Source organism: Schistocerca serialis, chromosome 5 (genome assembly GCF_023864345.2).
Source record: "Schistocerca serialis cubense isolate TAMUIC-IGC-003099 chromosome 5, iqSchSeri2.2, whole genome shotgun sequence".
Classification (NCBI taxonomy): Eukaryota; Metazoa; Arthropoda; class Insecta; order Orthoptera; family Acrididae; genus Schistocerca; species Schistocerca serialis.
In genome coordinates, this window is record NC_064642.1 from 354,903,510 (window position 1) to 354,926,384 (window position 22,875).

The window sequence follows — 22,875 nt, forward strand, 5'->3', positions numbered from 1 at the left end:
ACTGTCCATCACATCATGTCACATTCCGTCAAAACATTCTGAAATACATTTCAAATGGTGGCATCCACACTGGCCGTCTGTCACATCACATTATGTCACCAGCCAGGTTTCTAGGAAAGAAAGTTTTGATGGCTGATGTCACCCATTCATTGTTGATCACGTGATCCCAAAGCTCATTTCCACCAGATACGCAGCCACGTGCACATCTTCATATTTGCGGGCCGCGGTGGTCTCGCGATTCTAGGTGCGCAATCCGGAACCGTGCGACTGCTACGGTCGCAGGTTCGAATCCTGCCTCGGGCATGGATGTGTGTGATGTCCTTAGGTTAGTTAGGTTTAAGTAGTTCTAAGTTCTAGGGGACTTATGACCACAGCAGTTGAGTCCCATAGTGCTCAGAGCCATTTGAACCATCTTCATATTTAATTTCATTGTGATTTTTGTTGCTGATATAAGTTGTTTGTTGTTAGTTATTCATTATAAATTGTTTTGTTGTTTCTTTTGTTAAAAGTTATAATTTTATAATAAATTATGATAGATTAATTGAAGCAATGAGGCAGCAGTTTGAATTGTTTGACATGAGTGTACTAAATTACTTGCCCTTTACTACATGTATAATGTTTATTTTGTCCGCCCCCGGTAGCTGAGTGGTCAGCGCGACAGAATGTCAATCCTAAGGGCCTGGGTTCGATTCCTGGCTGGGTCGGAGATTTTCTCCGCTCAGGGACTGAGTGTTGTGTTGTCCTAATCATCATCATTTCATCCCCATTGGCGCGCAAGTTGCCAAAGTGGCGTCAGATCGAAAGACTTCCACCAGGCGAATGGTCTACCCAACGGGAGGCCGTAGTCACACGACAGTATTATGTTTATTTTTATACATATTGGTCTCATATTTAAAATTTTACAATGAGGTGGATTGTAATATGGCTGCAACTTGAAGTGAAAATCAGATTGATTAGTAAATGGAATTTATTTGTATGTCATGTATTTGTGATGTTTCATAAAGAAATGGACTGAAACCTTCAGTTACTGCAGTCAACAATTTGCTGCTCTGAGTAAACACATATTGCTCCTAGCTACTCTGGTAATAAACGCGAATAGGAGAGGGAATATGGACATTTATTTCCTTCAGCAGAAGTGGAAGAACTACTTACTAGTCAATAACAACAGAATGATTAATTGCTAAATCACCAAATTCATAGAGCGTCTGCACCACAGCAAGGAATAAGTGCGAGGCAGTGCTCCAAGCGGCAGGTGCATAAACTCTTTGACATTCAGCTAATTGTGCATGCCGAGCATGTGATCTCACTTAGTTGCCACACCAGGTTCCCTTCCCCCCCCCCCCCCCCCCCTCCCCCTTCAAGCCACCCTCTGCAGAGAAGCAGAGCATCATTAGCATCCACCAGGCTGTGTCAGCTAGAAAATTTGAAGGAAAAGGAAAATGTACATTATGATCAGAGTGCGTTTGATGTAGTGGCCGTGTCACTGGGAGACAGGAGGTGGACGATTGTTTTTAGACAACAGTTGAGACAGGTGACATGGCTGGGGAGAACTGAGTGAATCTTCTAAAACAAATGAAAGCTTTACATGGTTGATGGGAACAGTGTGCCATTTGCCTGGGATCAAAATGTCCAATATCTTGTCATGATGGGCCAAGACATGCTGGGGGCCGGTATAAGGAGACATAAGTGCTGGTCTGATGCCATCTCTATGGAGCAAGACGTGAGTGCTGTTAGACAACTGTTGGTGCACGAACGTTGGTTGTGAGCTGTGACATGATGCTACCCAGGACTGGATTTGCAAGATGTGCTCCCTCAGCTGTGCTATGAAATCTGACAAATGTGAATCGTCCCGTCAAGGTGCGCATATCAACAGATTCCCATGGCAGTCACAGTGTGCCATTTGCCTGGGATCAAAATGTCCAATATCTTGTCATGATGGGCCAAGACATGCTGGGGGCCGGTATAAGGAGACATAAGTGCTGGTCTGATGCCATCTCTATGGAGCAAGACGTGAGTGCTGTTAGACAACTGTTGGTGCACGAACGTTGGTTGTGAGCTGTGACATGATGCTACCCAGGACTGGATTTGCAAGATGTGCTCCCTCAGCTGTGCTATGAAATCTGACAAATGTGAATCGTCCCGTCAAGGTGCGCATATCAACAGATTCCCATGGCAGTCACAGTGTCTCGCCATATACCATTTCTGCTGGTGCCGCATCAAGATTTGGCTTATGCACTGCATTTAGGCCAAGAAGGACAAATGGTAAGGCTGCAGTCCACTTAAAAGATCTTTACCATCGCTCCACCATACCATTGCTAGCCAGGTGCTAGCTTGTGGTAGAATGGTGGGTTGCAGCTCAAAACTTGCTGAGATGCACGAATAGCTCCAACTCGAACTGACACCCTTGCTCGGTAGTAATGTGTAGTGGACAACCATAACATGCAACCCTTTGATACATAAATGCCGCTGCCAGTGTCTCTGTGGAGGTGTTGTCAACTGGGAATGCTACTGGCCAATGCATAAATCTGTCTATGACTGTTGGCAAACAGCGTTGCCCGTCTGACAGTGACACAGGACCCACGATGTCAGTGTTAACATGGGCAAATCTCCAGCTGTCTCCGGAAAGTTCCTAATGGACACATGGATGTGGCACAAAACATTACTACATTGGCAGCCTAGGCATGCACAAGCCCATTGCCAGCAGTCCTTCTGTAGTCCAGGCCATACATAATGGGTGCTGACAAATTTAGCAGTTGCCCTGATTCCTGGGTGACAGAGGTCATGAAGCCCAAGAAAAATGTGCTTGCAGAACTCTGCTGGGATGTATGAGCAAATCTTTTCAGTGGCAGTGTCACAGTATAATTGCAGGTCTGTTCCTGGCAAATGTACGAGTTTGAGTTGAAGGCCTGCCTTAATATCTTTGAGTAGGTCAAAGAGCCCCCAATCAGATCATTGCACTTTGGACAGGTGTAGAAGGTCAATAGTTCCTGTGATGGCTTCCGCCCATGACAAGCAGTAAGCTACATCATTATTTGGCCCTGAGACATGTTGGATATCTGTCAAAAATTGTGCTACAAATTCAATTTTGTTGAATTATCTCGGCAAGCACTTGTCATTGCTTTGGGGGAAGGTGTACATGAGGGGTTTATGGTCAGTATTTATTTTAAATACCCTCATTTCCAGTTGTGCACAAAAATATCTCATTGCTGTGTAAATGGCCAACAATTCTCTGTCATACGCACTCCATCATTGTTGTCCTGGCATTAGATTTTGTGTGAAAAAGGCAAGGGGTTGCCACATCATGGCTGTCTAGCTAGCATCCACTACTAGTACCATGGGTGCATCTGCTGCCAGATGAGCGAGGAGTGCAGTGTCGGCAATGCTCTTTCTGGGAGCCTCAAATTCGTCAATCATCACCAGTTTTCAATGCATGAGTGCTTTACCTTTTGGTTTTGAACCAGCCAGTGCGGCTGTGAGCTTCTCCTGCAATTTGGCTGCCCGTGGCTGGTGGCAGCGGTAAAAGTTGAGCACACCAAGAAATTTTTGTAGTTGCTTTACTGTTACTGGATTAGGAATATTTAACATGGCCTGAACCTCCTCTGGTGAGGGGCGTGATCCCTCCGATGAAATTTGATGGCCCAAGAAAGTTATTTCAGGTTGACGGAACACACACTAAGAAACATTCAAAATGATACCGTGTTCAGCCAGGCACTCAAAGACCTGATTGAGATGATGCTCGTGTTTCTCTGGTGTTTCCGAAAAGATGAGGGTTTCATCCAAGTACGCAAATAATTTGGTAAACCTCGTAGCACCGAGTCTGTAAATCGCTGTCACATTTGTACCACATTCCTCAGGCTGAAGGTCATAAATAAACTTTCAGATAGGCCAAAGTGTTATAATGGGTGTTTTTGGAATGTCTTGTTTGGCAACAGGAATCTGGGTGTAAGCGTTGGCACAATCAAGAACACTGAAACTTGTTTCCCACCTAAGGTGTGGTGGTATTTTTTCAAATGCGGCACAGTGTAACAGTCAGAGATGGTCCTTGCAAGTAAAGCACAGCGATGACTGCATGGTCACCGTGCACCATTTTCTTGGGTAAATGATGCCTTCCACCAGCATGGTAATAAATTCCAGTTTTGTAATGTATTTGCCTGGGGCCAGCCATCTGGGCTTACATGACACTGGGGGACCTGCCCTGGTATTGATAAATGGACAGCATCATGGCATACTAGTTGCAGGGCCCCTGGAGGCCTTGTGAGCGACGAAAACTGGTCAAGTAGTTTGAGGTACTCTCCCTCTGCAACCTGGATAACCTCGGCATTGTAGCCAGCTGCGTAGTGCCAGAATACAGCCATAGACAGCATGGTGATGTTGTCCAGCAAGTGGGCATTGGCGACGTCCAGGAGCAGGCGATAGTGTGCTAGGAGATCCACCCAATTATCAGCTCTGCCATGTCAGTGATGACAAAATTCGTTGCTAAGCCATGTCACAACCCCAGATATAGCTCCGCAGGCTGCCAGCTATATGTCTGGTTGGCAGAGTTTTAGCCACCAACAATCAGAAGCTTGTGGCTGGGCGACACTTACGTAGTTTGTCTCGCGGCAAAAAATTCGAGTGCACTCCTGTGTCGACCAAAAATCTGCAGCTCATATTGCGGTTGGTCATAAACAGGCAGGCAGAGGAACAGATGTGTCAGCTTCTGCCTCGTGCTTAAAGTTGACATATTCACATGACAGATTACACTTATGCGCTTGGTCACTGACCTGCTGATGGTACCAGCGTATGGTAGCTGCTTGTGAGCCGTCACAGCGAGGAATGTTGAATACAGAACAATTTCCATCAATATCTACCTTTAATGTGGTGCTTGGTGAAAAGTTCACTCAATTGTTTGCTTAGGGTGTCAGCTTTGTTCAACAGGCCATCATTCAGTTGCTGTTCCAGCACCACAACTTTTTTTGACAATTCGTCGCAATCAGATTTGACACCCATTGAAGTACTGCTGCACATTTCCATCAGTTCAGGACAGGAGGTAGGTATGATGGTGGAGGACAGGAGGTAGGTACGATGGTGTCCTGTATCCAGTCAGCTAGATTGGTACATCGTTCAGAGGCGTTTCAGTTTGTGATGTGATTTTGGCATTGACTTGTGCTGGCAGTCAGCTACTCCATAGCGTGCGTAGTAGTATGTCCAGGGTGGTGTCACATTGACCTTGCTTTGTAGGTGGCAGAGGTATGGTGAAAGCTATTTGTCTCCTATATCCTCCTGGGTGAGCACTTGCATTCTCTCTTAGTGCAAGGCGGGCATTTGATGTATGAGTTCAGCTTTAAGTTTCAGGTATGCATCTGTCTCCAGGGTGGTGGTTATAATATCCTGTACCTCTCCTGCATACCTGTGATCAAGCTGACTAACCACTAGTACAAATTTGGTAGAATCTGTCATTATCCTGAAACACAAAACTTGCCCCCAACTGTGCAAACAGAGTGCAGGGTTGTTCAGCCAAAACAGAGGAAGTCATACTGCCAGTTCTGAAGTAATAGGCGCGTCATTATCCATTATGTTTCTGTTATATGAGACAATATCTACTCTTGCAATCCATATACCTGGCCATAATCATATTGGGGTCACCAGTGTTGCTGACCTCGTAGTGATACAAGGCCACAGCTTATTTTGACATGCTCAGCTGGTGGATTAGGGACAGCAGTTATTGCTTTCAACAGTTTGCTGCTCTGCGTTAACGTATGTTGCTTCCAGCTAGTCTGTGTAATAAACTCGAATAGGAGAGAGAATACTGGCATTTATTTCCTTCAGCAGTAGTGGAAGAACTAGTTACTAGTCAATACCAACAAAATAATTAATGGGTAAATCACAGAATTCAGTGTGTTCACGCCACAGAAGGGAATAAGCATGAGGCAGTGCTCTAAGTGGCAGGCACATGAACTCCTTGACATTTGATGGTGATAAGCTGACCATATATGCCAAGTGCATGATCTCACCGTTGCCACAACTAAGTTACCTTTTAATTCCGTTGCAAATGTGTTTGTGTTCCCTATGCTTTTTATTCTGAATGGTAGTTTACTTTACCAGATGATCAACGTGTGAACATATATTCGCAAATGATATGCAAATCTGGCACAGAAAACTAACAGAGTGAAAATGAAGTTTTTGTTTCTAAGGCACTTAATACGCAAGTATGTAACACATTAAAATGGGAGTACGGTATAGCAGCGGAGGCGCGGATGCAGTAGTGTTGACTGCGTCTGCTTGTTCCTGTTCCTCTTCTGTAATGATTTCGCTAGGCAGTGGCCTCTCGATTAGCGACTGCATGCACTTCTATGTTACGGTCAATCTGAGAGACATCAAAACATAGAACGAAAACATGCATCATCACTAGTTTTTGGTTAAAATATGCAATAACCGACAAAAACAAGCCAAATGTGCAAATGCACATGCAACATGCTAATGCACATAATCTGGTCCCTATTCACCAAGTTCTACAAATCTTCCAAATTGTGATTTTGTGTGGCAAGTGACCCTGGTTTCCTGGAACTAACACGAAGATTTAGTCCATTGTCCCACATCACATTTTAAGTTTGACCAAATATGAGAGTTATTCGTAAAGTAACGAATGATCGGTCATGAAATAAAAACCACAGGAAAAATCTGAGGAAGTTTTGCAGGGTGTGTTGCGCAGTGTCTCTAGTATGCCCGTCGATAGTGTTACATCGTTCTTTTTAGTTCCGAGAACACAGGGAGCACATAAAGATACCTAGAAAAATAGTGTCTCCAGCCAAGTACAAGGTCTGGGTGAGAAATTTCACCTGAAGCTATGCAGCTAACATTACATAACTGTCATGCGTTTTCTTCTTCAAGACACTTCTCAGCCGTATTCTGCAGGAGCAATGAAGATGCTCCTGCTTCGTTTTCAATTGTAAATGTTTGATTACCCACAATACAGCCTGTAATTGTCTTCCTCTGAGTTTCATCTCTGTTCACATGAACCACTGGCTACGAAGACAACATTTGGGCACAGACAACGAGCTGTGGGCCAGGGCAGAGAATTGACAGAAAGCACTGGTAAAAGTCGGATTGGTGACTATGGAGATAAGTAGCTGGAAGTTGTAGCTAACTGTTGCAAATAAGAGTTTTGATTTTCACTGTGGTTTCCATTTCGTGACCTATCGTTCCTTACTTTCCGAACAGCCCTCGTAACTCAATTAATTAGCAGTTTAACTGTAGTCTTTATGCCAAGATTAACTAAACCATGAAAATGGAGAAATATTAAATAACAAAAAGCTTGAGAAATGTAAGCTCCCATATTTGCAGTTGAAATATCACCCCACAGTGTTTCACCTGATGGAAGCTGATACGACCAATTTAAGGGACTCCGGAAAGGCTCAAAATCATGAAAAGTTCAATTTTTACTTTTTTGCGTTCTCTGAATCTGCAGACTATTACCTCTTAATAGATATATAATTTATTCAATTCCGAAGACTACAACTATTTTTAAATTATTTTTGAAATGTGTTCTACATGGGCGTGACCCACTGTGGCACTGTTAAACTGCTGTCAAATGGTGTTATTATTAACGTCCGTGTTCATCAGGTACATTTTAGTGATGTGAGATAAAGTATGTGTTGTGGCTAACCTGTGATGGTTCAATATATATCGCTGGTGTGATTGTCGATTGTTTCATGTTTATTTACTCTGTCGTCATCTCGAAAATACTCGTAATTAATTCTGTTTCTTGAGTCTTTGTTTTGTTGAAGTATAATAATGAGTAAAAGTAAAGTTATTAGAAATCCTCTGAAGGCTTTTAAGAAAAGGAGAAATGTTGGAAAGCCAAAGGTATGTGTTATTACTGTAAACAATAAAGACGATAACCAAGTGAGTGAACCTAACCTCTCAAGTACACCTGCCCATAGCAGTCAAAGTGGGAAAGAAAATACTTCACAGAAGAAGCTTGGTTCAATGAGTGAAAACTATGAATGTTTTATGGGCGAATCGGATGTGAATGAAATATTTGATATGTCGGTTCTCAAAGGAATTTTTTCAAACTGTGTAAGATGTATTCATTGTAGTGAAGTTGGTCTGGAACTCTCCATAATAAAGCACGTAGCACTTGCTAGTGAAATACAACTGAAATGTGATAAGTGTTCATACATGACCACCTTTTGGAACAGTGTTGCAGTAACTGCAACTGAAGAAAATGGTAGCAAAATCTACGAACACAACATTAGATTTGTTTATTCCTTGCGTTCAGTTGGTAAGGGTGCTACTGCAGATGCAATTTTCTGTGGGATCATGAATCTTCCAAATCCCCCAACCAAGTTTACAGCCTATAATAAATTAATAGGGTCTAAAGTAGAAGATGTCTGTATAGAATCTATGAAGAACACTGTGGAAGAGGCAGTAATGGAAAATAATGGTAACAGAGATTTGACTGCAGCGTTCGATGGTACCTGGCATAAACGGGGACACACATCTCTTCATGGTGTAGTATCTGCCACCAGTATGTGTACAGGGAAAGTTTTAGATGTAGCAGTAATATCAAAGTATTGTAGATGTCCACAAAAATATAAAGGTACACATGAAAATAATTGCAAAGCTAACTATAGTGGCAGTAGTGGAGGAATGGAAGTGGCTGGTGTTGCCAGTATATTCCAGCGTTCTGAGGCATGTGATAAAGTGCGATATGTTAATTACCTTGGTGACGGTGATTCTAAAAGTTTCAAACATGTTCAAGGACTGAAGCCCTACGGTGATGATTATGTAGTGCAGAAATTTGAGTGTATTGGACACGTACAGAAGCGAATGGGAACAAGACTTCGGCGACTGAAAGCTTCGTACAAAAAACAAAAACTCAGTGATGGTAAAGGGTTGGATGGGAAGGGAAGGTTAACTGACAGTGTAATTGACAAAATACAGAACTATTATGGAATGGCTATTAGGCAAAATACACAAAGTGTCGACAAAATGAAGAAGGCTGTTTGGGCTCTTTTTTTTTTTTCATACTTCTTCAACCGATGAAAATCCCCAACATAGCTTGTGTCCCAAAGAAGAAGACAGTTGGTGTAAATATAACAAAGGATTGCTAACTGGTGAAGTGTACACCCATAAGCATAGTCTGCCTCATGCAATAATGGAGGTGATAAAACCTATTTTCAGAGACTTAGCAGCACCTGAACTGTTGAAAAAGTGTATTCACGGAAAACTCAAAACCCCAATGAAAGTGTAAATAGTGTTATGTGGTCGAGAATCCCCAAGACTGTATTTGTTGGAATAGAAACACTTCACTTTGGTGTGTATGATGCTGTTGCGACTTTCAATAATGGCAACATTGTAAGGTGCAAGGTATTTAGAAATATGGGAATGAAGATAGGTTCTAACATGGTACGAGCGATGCTTGCTTTAGACAAGGAACGCCTTCGGGCTGCAGACAGGGCTGTTAAGAGTCTAGAAATACAAGCAAGAGTAAACAGGAGGAGGAACAAGAGGAAGCTGGAGGAGTAGTTTGCAGAGGATGAAGATAATCCATCCTATGGACCTGGAATGCACTAAAAAGTTAATCCAATCTTTGTCGCTCGATTCCCAAAACTTTTATTTTCTCATACTAATTACATGTTTTCTAAGGATCTTCCAAACATATTTGTTTCAAACTTTCAGTAAATGTTACACAGTACCTTCTGCATAATTTAACACAGCCTTTTTCCAAAAAACTGTTAATTTTTGAATATATAAATAAAAAAATTGCAAAAAAAATGTTGTGAATTTTCATTACAATTGAAAAAAAATCATCTTTAATAACTGAACTAAAATTTTGTAAAATCCCTGTGTTAAGTTGTAGCCCACATTCCAATAAATAATCTGTAAAAAGTTCAACTTCCTACCTCAAATACTTTGTGAGGAAAGATGTAATTTATAAGCGTTATTTTAACATTGCAAGTATAGGGCGTTCCGGAGCCCCTTAAGGAGTTGCTGCAGTTCTTGATCCTGTAGCTGGCTCTTGCCAATCTCATCATAGTCCATTATTGTTACTTCACCATGACAATATTGTCATGATGAACATTAGTCAAAAATTGTGAAATGTACTGCAGCTGTCTCCTCTGTCGAGTAGATGCCTTTTCATTGCTTTTCTCAGATGCAAATGTGAGTGGTTTATGGTCTGTGTAAATTATGAAGTCTCTTCCTTCCAGTAACGTAAATTCCCAACAATTCTCGGTCGTAGTAACTGCAAACTTTCTGCAGTGGACTCGAGCTTCTGTCAAAAAATGAAACTGGTTTCTAACTTCCCTTTTCCATTTGTTGGAGAAAGAACTAAAAGCAACATCTGAAGCATCTGTGCATAGCACCATGGGTAACTCCAGGTTAGGAAAAATCAATAACGTAGCATTTGTAATAACATGTTTACATTTCTCGAACATTTTCTTTGCTTCCTCAGATCACTTAATATGTCATTCCTTTAATATAGTCATCCTATACAGCCCAAGTCTGCACCGCATCTTCAGGGTAACAATGATAGTAGTTGTCAATACTAAAGAAAGTGTGGAGCTCATGGAGTTTGTCACGTAACTCATACTCCAAAGCTGCTTGCATTTTCTCAGGTACTGGGCAGGATCTCTCTGGTGTCATCTAGAACCCCAGGAATTCTATTTCATTAATCCCAATACAGATTTGGAGATGTTGATTCAAAGCCCATAATGACACAATCGTTCTAAGAATAGTTTGATGTGTGCTTGGTGTTGTTCAATCGTGTATGAGACGACTCAACTGTTGTCGAAGTAAGGAAACAAAATCCAGTCCCGACAGAACCTTAATGAATTTCTGAAATGTTGAAGGTGCATTCTGCAGGCCAAAACTCATTAATTCATACAATCCAAATAGTGTGATTATAGCTGTCTTGTGCTTATCTTTTCAGCAATTAGTATTTGATAATAAGCCTTAAACAGATCAGTTAAAAAAAATTTTTGCTTTGCAGAATACAGTGGAAATCTATTTGAGGTACAGGATAAGTTGGGAACTGTTCTTTCATTTAACAGTCCATGGTCTACTACATGATGAGGATGAGCCCATGCAGATTTAAATGACGATTGTACAACACGAATTTAAATTCTCGTTTTGTCACTTCCATGCACTTTGGGTGTAACTGTCTTGTTCCAGAAAACATTGGTCAACTAAAAACTGAATTATTTTATTTATTTATTTATTTTAATTTTTTTGTTGGTTACAAATGCACAGGTTTTGTGGGAATTGCCTTGAAGAGCAGAACTTACTAATTCAGCTGCTGGGTCACATTTTTCTGTTTGGATCAGTTACATGCAGGTGCACACCTTTCAGGTCTGCAGTGCTGTCCATAGCAAGTGGTAGTAACAGTATTTGCCTTGAGGTTGTATTTATTTCTTTCAAGACTTACTGCAGCTATTTATTTATTGGCGAGATCTGCCCTGATAAGTTGACATTGCAGTTATAGTCACATTTTCATGTCCGTTCACTGACATTAAAATCTTGCTTATAGAATCTGGAAGTTTTTCTAGCCCTTGTTTCTCAAGGGCCTTTTCCAACATGTCTACACCTGCCAAGGATTGCGTAACGGGCTAGGCCTTTGTTCTATCAAATCTATTTCTGTAACTAATCTGTTAACACACTTATCTGTTTTAAAAACAATATATATTCAGTATATGTTCCGTAACCAATGGATATTCATTCACCTCTGTGCCATGAATAATGCCCTAAGTATTCTCGATATATTTTGATTCCAATTGCAACTCTAGATGGTTAAATTTGGTCTCTACTGTAACAATTTTGCTAATGCTCAACTGTGCCTCTACTTGACAGAACCAAATTCCAGGTTTTTTTTCACTCCAAAAAGGCACAATTTAGATGCTAACCTTATTTGCTTCCGATTACCTTCAGGCACGTTTCTGTTTGTCGCCACACGTTATCATGTTGGGGTCACTAATTACAGATGCTGTAGTGTGATATACAGGGTGACTGTAATTAAAGTTAAACTTTCAAATTGCTGTAGAAATAACACCACTGGTCAGAATGACGTCAAATTGCAACGGAATATTATAGGAGAAGGGGGAAAATGTATGGCAGAAGAAAAATAGTTACAAAACGTAGCAATAGATGACACTGTAAGCATCATAATTTAATAGTGGTGAACTACAAATGACAAATAAATCTTACAACAATGCCCAAGGTGTGTGTTTGACATTAAGCAAACTGTACTACTCAGTGTGCATGGGTGTACAGTTGTGATCCTGTTAGTTATGTAAGCCCCTCCACCATGGCAAGGTCATAACACATCAGATGGGAAAAATCAGTTTTTAATTGTCCTGAGGCCAAAACCCGCATAAAAACCATTAATCATCAATTTTTAATTCTCCTGAGTCCAAAAACTGCATAAAAAGCATCAATCAAAATCAAATCAGATTTTTAATCTCCATGTGACTGGCGCAAAACATGTTCAATATGCTGTCCACCATTTTCTGCAACAAGCTGAAATGGAGAAAGCCCATTTGGTTTGAAGTATAGCCTTCTGCAGACTGCTAATTTCACTTCTGTGTCTGTTGCAAAGCATTGACCAGCAAGGAATTTCTTTATGCAAATCTGACAATTTTCTCATGACTAGGAGAGCAACATGGGTGCAACCATTGTCACAAAGAAGTTTGACACAAAAGACATGACACAACTGTACCAAAGTTATTAACAGTGGTCCTGTGTTCAACAAAGTCCACTAGTAGCAACACACCATGCATATCTCAGAACAGTGTCACAAGTGCTCTCCTAGTGGATCTGAGGACTCAGTATGTTTCCACTCCACAGAGACCTGTTTGGTTTCAGGTGTGTAGTGGTATGCCCACGACTCCTCACCAGTGAAGATTCCTTTCAGAAAGTAATGCTTTTTTGTGATACAAGCCTGTCATCATTAGCTGGCCCTTGTGGTTGTCTGTCAGGCTCTTAGGCACCCAGCAAGCAATAACTTTATGAAATTTCAACATGTCATGAACAGTACCATTCACTGCACCATAAGAAATGTTGAACTACTGCTACAAGGTCCATAGTTGCACACACACCAGTCTTTCAAAGGAGCTGTCTCAATGGCTCTTGCATTCTGTGGGGATGTAGCTGTTACTGGCTGCCCGGAGCTTGGCAAATCAATAACATTCACACGGCCCTCTTGAAGAATGTACACCACCTGGAGATATTGCTACAGTCCATACACTCATCCCTTTACACATCACAAATGCCCTGTGAATTTCACTCTCTTTATGTCCTTTGGCCAACAAACATTGAGCTACACATTGCTACTCTTCACAAGTTGATGACAGTAACACGTGTGCCATGTTTCATAGTTCAGGCTTCTCTCACTAGAACTATACATGAAAACAAAATAACCACTGTAGGGCAAACTTCAAACTATATCATGAAATTTCAACATTCCAGCTGCAATGCTAGTTCAGAAAAAAATTATTGTGCATTACTTTCCGATCCTCTCTTGTACGATATTTCCAGTCTCAAAAGCTTTTTCTGCATTTTATGCTACATCGCTTGTTATTAACGGCACACACATTTTTTTCCTTTCCTGTTTCCAGAAGACTTTAACTGCAAGAAATGGGAGAAAACTTCATCCAGCGCAACATAGTTGAGTCAACCTCACACACATAGCACTCACATAGCACTCACATTAAGAGAAATTAAACCTATAATCTCTGTTTGTACGAAATACCTGCTGCATTAAATGTGTGGCTTTTATGTGATTCATGTATTCAACACATAAATTGCTTATAAGAGGAGCAGTAACAACTATTGCCTCTGATGTGCTAAAATGTGTTTCATTACTATCACAAATAATACTGGAAAAACAGGACAATGATCAGCAGACAGTGTCCTTCAGTTTCTGCTTATTTAGGACCAGGGAGCCAAAACACAAAAAACCCTATAGAAAGTATTCAAACTTATGCAGTTAACATCCAGTAGTCAGACGAAAGGTATTTATTTTAACGGAACCATGTTCTACTAGTCTGGAAAAAATAAGGTTTCCTTGGACTCCCTTGTTCACGAGTATAAACGAAAAGCACCAGTTTGCTCTTGTTCTACAATATTACTTTTATTGCTAACCGGTTTTTGGCTTACAAGGCCATCTTCAGGTCTGAAGATGGCCTTGTAAGCCAAAAACTGGTTAGCAATAAAAGTAATATTGTAGAACAAAAGCAAACTGGTGCTTTTCATTTATTATTATAATGTTGTTCTACCAAGAACCGACGGAAAATCCTGTTAATACGATAAACGACTACATTCAAATGTTTTTAAATTTTAAGCCTGTGCATGCAAGTTACTGTGACAGAGGTTTACAGTTAAGACATTTAATTTTTCTTTGTTGTTAATTGTTGAATAACTAAGGTCTAAGACAAAAATAGTCTGCTTAATCCTATCTGTGACTCAGCATCTCCGCTATACGGTCAGTAGCTACTTTCCTTTTCATAATTTTGTAACTGTAAATATTGTTTTACAACACTGCTGCTGAATTTCCATCATTTTCTGCAACTGTAAGTCAAAGAAAAAAATACGATACAAATACTCTACATCTCATCCAAAATATACTTGAGCTGCTAACAGGAAGCAATAAACACAGCTACTGAAACAAACACACACGAACATCAATATATTTGCATTATTAGAATACAAAAGAAAAATACTTTGCTCACTACAAAGACTGTGACAAATTATAGGAAAATAATGTAACAATACAAATATCACAACAAAAAGTACAGCACATAACCAAACTGTAATATGAGATTATTTACAGAAGGAACAATGAGGGTAACTAATTTGTCATTTACAAGGAACAAAAGAGTCAGTACTCTTATGGATACAATGCTCAGTAACAGAAAATTTTTCTCTTTTTTTTTAATATGGTGCACAAGAAACATAGTAGATCTACTGCCAAACACAAGAGAATAAACAAGCATTTAAGACGAGATGTAAAACTACTAAGGCTAACAGTACTCTCTTACATCTCACTGTTTTAAGCAAATATTAATTTTGTGAATTATAAACTGCTGTGGAGCTGCATAAAATAATGTAACAAGGCACTCATAGGATTTCAGAAGATTGAATAGATGAATATCTGTAAAACAGCAACACCTATATCATTCAATGCTTATTTACATCTGACTTAACAGTTGTTTTTACAAGACTATTATACAAGTCCCCACACAACAAATTGGGACTCAACAAATAATAAAATGAGAATTCATTTTAGACACTGATAAACAGATATGCTCTGAAATAAGCATGTACATTAACATATCCTTCAAAAATGAGTTTCTATATGACGTTGTGTATTGTGTACTGTTTTTACACACTTTAAAATGGTCAATGACCACAGCAATTTGCCACTGCAAAATCTACAAATCTTTGCTCAACTGGACAGACCAGCCAAGTATCAGTCGATCAAATCCACATGAAAAGAAATTGCATGGCACACTTGTGTTTTCATCAGCCCATGCTACAGAGCATACCATCCGTCTATGTCCCTGGAAGAAAAATAATTAATTAGAGTCAGTATTTACGCTGTTTCAGGTTATATGATGATATAACATGACATATACTAACAACGGACTCTGCTCTCTATGCTGTACACATGATTTATTTTAAAGTTCTATCAGAAGTTAGTCTAATTTACATGCAATGAGAGGTGTTTGGTTATGGTGGCCATTAACATTTAGAAGTAATGAATATATCTGCAATATCACAGAACACAGAAAAAAAATTACTGGTATAGGAAAACTACGTATAAAACTAAATGGCAAACAAGGAGAATTTAACTATTTGTAATGAACCACATAACAAAATTCACAGTACAATATGTACGACACCCTGAGCTACATGTTACAAGACTGAAAAAATTTTGCTGATTTTTTATAAGATATACTTTCATTCAAAAGTGAATAAGGATACAGGCTATAAAGCAATAACATGACCAAAAAGCCTCAGAACCTCTGAGGACAAATACCCCCACACGTCAAAAAGAACATATTAATACCATTTCCAAAGGAGATACGAGTGCTGATGTGTGAATTTTATCCCATTATCCGTTTGGTAAGTTATGCCTGCAAAACACTGACATGAATGATTTACAAATGAATCGAAAAACAGGTAGAACTGGACCTCAAGGGAATGTCTATTTGGGTTCCAGAAAAATTTGGGAAACACTAATGTCAATACTGATCCTATGATTTATCTAAGCAGACGGACTAAAGAAAGGCAGACCTACATCTATTGTATTTGTAGATCTGCAGAAAGCTCTTGAAAATGTTGAATGAAATAGATTCTCTGAGATTGTGAAGGTGGTGTGGATAAAAAACAGGGAGTAAATTTTTATGTACAACTTGAACCTGTGAAGGAAGCAAGTCAGGACTAATGTAATTTCCATAAAAACAATTTTGAAAAAATTACAGTTATTAGAAGAATGATAATATTAAATCATTATTCTAATTAATGCGGGCAAATGTTAAAGGCAAAGAAAGCAAGAAAAAAATGTTAAATTAAAAGAAGCAGAAGTGTTCAGTCACCCAAAAACTTTGCTAGCTTTTGGAAGAGAGCCTATCATATCGAAAATATGATACCAACATTCCTCATGCCCATGGCGTAGTCACTACTGAACACTAGTCACGCCAAAATCCTTCCAACTCCAAACCCATTGCCTCTCTCCTTGTACACCTTACTAACTATAATAATTACTTCTCCTTGAGAGGAAGGTATATAAACTAATCTGTGGCATAGCCATGGGCACTCACATGAACTGTTGTTTGCCAACTTATCTGTAAGCCATCTACAGGAAACCTTCCTAGCCTCCAAAAACCTTAGCCCCTTTGCTTGGTTCAGATTCTTTGTTGATATCTTCATGACCTGGACCCAGGGCTAGGACACTTTATCCTCATTCCTCCACAAACTCAAATCCAGCCTTTCCGTCTATTTCACCTGGTCCTCCTCAACCCAACATGGCACCTTACTGGATGCTGACCTCTACTTCTCTGATGGCTCCAGCCACACCCTTGTCCATGTGTATACCACAATCTGCATTTCAACAGCTGACACCCCTTCCACACAAAAAAGAATCAGTCCCATACAGCCTGGCCACCAGCGGTTGGTGAGCCTGCAGTGACAAGAATTGTTTTGCCCAGTATGCTGAGGGTTGCTCAAAGGCCTTTGCAGGAAGACACTACACCCCAAACGTACGCACCAAACAGCTTTCCCATGTCTTATCCTGTCACTCCCTGATCCTCCCCCCCCCCCCCCCCCCAATCCCCAGGAATTAGTTGCAAATGAATATCCCCCTTGTCACCAAATATCCTCCCAGACTGGAGCAGCTGAACCATATCATTCACCAGAACTTTGATGAGTATTATCAAGTCTGAAAATGACACACATCTTAGCCAAGATCTGTATCATACTCCCAAAATTGCATTCTGTCACCCACCAAATTTAGACAACACCCTAGTCCATCTCTATGCCACTTCCACTCTCAACCCTTTATCACAGGGACCACATTATTCCTGTGGAAGACCCAGGTGCAAGACCTTCCCAATTCACCCACTCAGCACATCCTACCCCAGTCCTGCCATAGGCTTATACTATATTATCAGAAGTAGGGCCACCTGTGAAAGAAGCCATGTTTGTATCAGCTCTGCCGTAATTACTACACAGCATTTTATGTGGGCATAATCACTAACTAGCTGTGTATCAGAATATAAGGCCACTGCCAACTACATAAGAATGCATCCTATTTCCAAAAGAGTCACCTCAGAACTTTCTGTGGCGAATGAGAATAAATTACTAGCTTGAGCAACAATCAACACCTCAAATCTAACAAGCTTAGTATTAAGACAGCAACAACTTCTTTCCTGCTGCAAAACCTTTTATATCTTTTGCAACAAACTCTGTAAATTAATAAGACAACTGCAATATATGAACTTTAATTTACACCCAATTTACATCTCAGTTGTGAGCAGGAATGTTTCAACTACTTGAAGCCAACAAATAAGTGATTGTATTCTGTCTCATCCTAATCAACATCAGTGCAGCCACTGTTTGAGCTAGCGAAACACCTGACCATAATTCCTAGGCCCTTTTTTGGCAAGTGGCTCCACCACATACAAAATTCAGTGCATTTTGTCCAGCAGGTTCAGGCTTCTGCTAGGCCGGGAGCAGTGGCAGTACTCTCTGGACTCATTCTCACATCAAACTCCTTCTGGTTTAATGGATGTCACTATGAATAGACCAACAGACTAGTGATGAGCTGTACTATCAGCAATGGTAGCCAGCGTGTTCTTGGAGGCATCTGATAAAGGTCGAGTCAGCAGCCCACAAAGCTTCATGTTTTCTCTGATACTTATATGACACATTCATAACCTAGCTAGGTGGGCAAGAGCATCTACAAGGCTTTCTGCAACATCTGAATTTGCTGCACCAAAACAACATATTTACAATAAAGAAAATCAGCTTCCCTTCCCAGACATGCTGGTCAAACAGAGATCACGACACACTAGGACACAATGTTTAGTGCAAGCCAAAGCGTGATTCCATCTGTCATGCCTCTTCACAAGAAGACATCCTCAGCACACTACAGGACAGGGCTCGTGAAATCATCCAACAGAGCTTTGCAGCAGAGTTGCAGCACCTACAGACAGTTTTCCAGAAGGACAGTTACATCAGATCAAGCACACCATAAAACTGAAGGAGTCAAGGTCACAACTTGCAAGGGAACCTGTTGCGAAGGCATTTATCCTGTATGTCAGAACACATATTCAAAAATTGGAAGACTACTCCATAAAGAAAGTCAAGAATGTATTTTGTCCACCACCATAAATGCACCTTGTTGGGAATGATCTAGGATTCCAAAAACCAGGAGTCTACTGCATCCCGTATCCCAGAGGGAAAATGTATAGCGGTCACACCACGTGGATGGTGCAGGAAATATGTATGGTGCAGAAATGTCTGGGAGATAAGGAGAAACCAACCAAGTCAGCTGTGGCAGAGCACTCTCTCTTTAAAGGACATAGCATGAAACATGATGGTCCAAATTGCTGAAACAGGACAACACATTACAGAATTGCATTTTTAAGGAACTTTTAGAGATGCACTACATGATGAGCTGATAAATAAAGACAGAGGTTTCCCAGTAAGTAAAGCTTGATACCGAGTCTCGAGAGTGCACAAAGCACAATAATGGTCTGTGGGAATATCCACTATGGTCATGCTAATTGGAGAGCTGGGGATCACACCACATAAAAGCATTTCCTTTGCACTAGTGGCCTCCAGACCCCCCCCCCCCCCCCCCAGTGGCAGCAGAGAGAAAGAAGACCCCAACTCATGTCCTGGCAACTCCCCGGTACAGCGAGCCCAAGCTCAGAAGTGGGAGGGAGGGGGTAGTTAAGGTGGCACACAGCAGAAGACTAATCAGTAATCACGACTGCCTGAAGATGGTGGCAAGTCAGCTTGCCATAATATCATATCAACTGGACAATGCTGACAGGCTGAATACCCAAGAACGTTTTAAGAAAAGTCAGAAGAAAGCTTCCAAGTACAAAGTGGCTGATCTTACACTGATAAAATGAACACAAATTGAATCGGAAGTAAAGATGAAGGTGAAGAATCTTTATCTCTACCAAGTTCAAAAGTTAAAACAAAGGCTAAACATGACGTTTGCTGAGAAGGTGGTAATCACGAGGGTCCCATGACTACAACAAGCACCAAAACATATGCAAGCCTGTCCAAATAACTATTCATCATTCGAGTTGGATTATTGTTGGGATGGTCAAACATGGGATTTGGATGGGTAATTTGAAGTTTTTCCTGCCAACAAGGCAAGTGGGGCATTAGAGGAGCTATGTGATGCACAGCAATTTTATATGTCCATGGGGAAACTATGTTCACAAAGAAGGAATGATTTCCATTGGACTGTTGTTTGGTTTTGTTGATCATTAGAGTTTGTATCTTTGTGAGTAATAAGTAGGTAATGTGCAAATCTGAACAGTTATACATTGTATCTACAAAACAAAAAGAGTGGAGAACATCTTGCCAGCATGTGACATTGTTCAAGGCGCATATACTGGAATGACATCTTCAAATTTCTCGCCCCATACTCCCATTCCATACAATCTCATAAGAAGTATAACCTTTAGATTTGGATTCTTTCCACCAAACCAAGGAGAATACAGATTACTCCTGTCTCAAAATCACACTAATTCAGCTTTAGTGAAAAACCACAATGTTACTGCAATTAAACAGTTTTGGTAATAAAGGTGTGCAGTACTATTTTCCTGAGCTCCAAATGTTCAAATGGTTCAAATGGCTCTGAGCACTATGGGACTTAACATCTGAGGTCATCAGTCCCCTAGAACTTAGAACTACTTAAACCTAACTAACGTAAGGACATCACACACATCCATGACCAAGGCAGGATTCGAACCTGCGACCGTAGCGGTCACGCGGTTCCAGACTGAAGCACCTAGAACCACACGGCCACACCGACCGGCGCGCTCCAAATGTGAAAACTCCTCATTCATCTGCATATAACACACATGAAACTTACTGGAATGACAGGAACAACTATGCATATGTAAGAGTAGTATATTATCCTCCTAATGTTGAACACCAGGAACTTTGATGAAGGCTCATATTGAGCCAGTTTAACTTAACATGAGCATGAAATAACAACACCAACCAGAACAATAACAAAACATGGCATTATATGATTCATTGTTCATATACTGCCAAAAATTATTAGTCGCAAAATAAAATATGATGAGAGGTACTGATTTCCAATTATGTGGCAAAAATAACCTCACTAAACAAATTTTTAAAAAATTAGTATTTTCAACTTCACCTTTCCTGAAATGAAATTTTGTAATGTCCATTACAGAAAAACAAGCTGCAGCTGAAAGGAAACACTGAATAACATTAACTCTATCACCACTAATACACTTTCCTAATTGAAATATTAAATGCAATATAAAATAGGTAATTCTCATTCATCTTACCTTGTGACTCGTGCGTGGTAACCTAGCAACTCGCTGACCATTCAAGTCGAATAAACGTACTTGTCGGTTGTCATGTGGTATTGCAACAACACCTCCAGCAGATACTGCCAAACGATTTACAGCTGAATCAGCACGTACAGTTGCAAGGGGTGATCGCATATTTCGTAAGTCCCATACTTTTACACTCCTGTCATCTGAACCAGAAACAACTTTATCCTCACGTGTAAATACTGCAGAAGTAACAGTCCTGTAGAAAAAGAAAGATCAATATTATATAATCTAGTCGTAATAATTCTACATCAACAATATTCACTCAGTTAAGGGAAGGTACTGGTGAAATTTAAACCCGGCAGTAAAACAATCACAGTGTGCTGAAAATTTATCTCATACCATATCTTGGCATGCTGAATTCAGTGGGTAAACCCAATTTGGTAAACAAAATTTGTTTCATCACTTTTTCTTTTTTGCAGACCTGCAGATTTATGTTCAAGTGAACTCAGTTGTGAACTGGAAAGCAAATATCTATTAAGGTTTCTAATCCAGGATGGATGGCGGCAGGATGTGAGGTTCTTATGTCAAGCAGGACCAACATTTGAACACTATTCAGTTACTTTAGATAACTTTAATCACACACACACACACACACACACACACACAATATCTCTCTCTCTCTCTCTCTCTCTCTCTCTCTCTCTAGCGTTAAGGCGATAAAAAAATTGTTCAGCAAATTGGTTATACACCCTGAATTCAGCATGCAAAGATATGTTATGAAATAAATTTTCAGCCGCCTGCGATTTTTTGGTGACTAGGATGAAATTTTAACCAACTTTGATTCCATCAGGAACCATGATGCACAGCAACTGTAGACTATAAGGAAGGGGAGGCATGAAGCAGTCAGCTGCAATCCCTTTAGTTTTTATTATTATTATTATTATTATTATTATTATTATTATTATTATTATTATTATTAATAATAGGGCATTTCAATTGACTGCTGTGTGCCTCTCCTTCCTTGGGATGAAATTTTATCGATACCTCCCCTTAATCATCTGCACAACTTTTATCCAGAGAAATTGTTTCCACCGGCTTTCTCTGGTGAAACAAATCATAAATATCCGAATGTACATCATCTTTCCCTGTTATTGAGTGATGCAGAGGTATTTGTAGTCATGGATTATATGATACTTAAGAAACACACAAAAGCTGGCAAGTTCCAAAAAGACGGATCAGCTAAATTATTTAGTTTTAATCCATACCTTTTTCTGTGTTTATAAATTAGTCGCTCAACACACCTAGTATCAATGATATAATGTATAGAAGAGGTAGTCAAGCAATTTTGGAATGGAAGTACGTTACACAGTACAGACAAAATCAAATAATGGAAAATCCAGGATGGAATAATGACAATATTACACAAATGATAGATTGCTACTCATCATATAGTGGAAATATTCAGCCACAGACAGGCATAGCAGAAAGACTGCTACACAAGTAAGCTTTTGGCCGAAAAACCACCTCCTGATTTAGACAAAACACACACACACACACACACACACACACACACACACACACACACGACCATGGTCTCTAGCTGGCCAGACTGCAAGAAACTGCACATGATAGGAGAAGCAATCTGAGTGGTGGGGTTAAGGAGGAGGCTGGGAGGGGAGGGATAGTAGCAGTGTAGGGGTGGGGGACAGTAAAGTGCTGCTTGTGGGAACACACACGGATGATTCGGAGAGAGGGTAGGGCGGCTAGGTGCATTTGGGAGGTTAGACATAGGGTGGGGGCAGGAGGGGGGCGAGGGGGGGCAGAAAAGTGAAAAGGA

The 22,875-nt window shown here is 40.3% G+C and overlaps 1 protein-coding gene across 6 annotated transcripts in view; it reads right to left on the bottom strand.

The window, feature by feature from the left end:
- Nucleotides 1-14,900: 14,900 nt before the first annotated feature.
- Nucleotides 14,901-22,875, bottom strand: part of LOC126482392 (WD repeat-containing protein 37) — a 130,965-nt gene continuing 122,990 nt past the window's right edge. For all 6 annotated transcript variants that reach the window (XM_050106506.1, XM_050106501.1, XM_050106502.1 and 3 more), the window contains 2 exons: nucleotides 21,048-21,294; nucleotides 14,901-15,539 (listed from right to left, as the gene is read on the bottom strand). In XM_050106506.1, coding sequence (XP_049962463.1) covers nucleotides 15,411-15,539; nucleotides 21,048-21,294 — 376 coding nt within the window. In that variant the 3' untranslated portion in view covers nucleotides 14,901-15,410. The remainder of the gene's footprint in view (nucleotides 15,540-21,047; nucleotides 21,295-22,875) is intronic.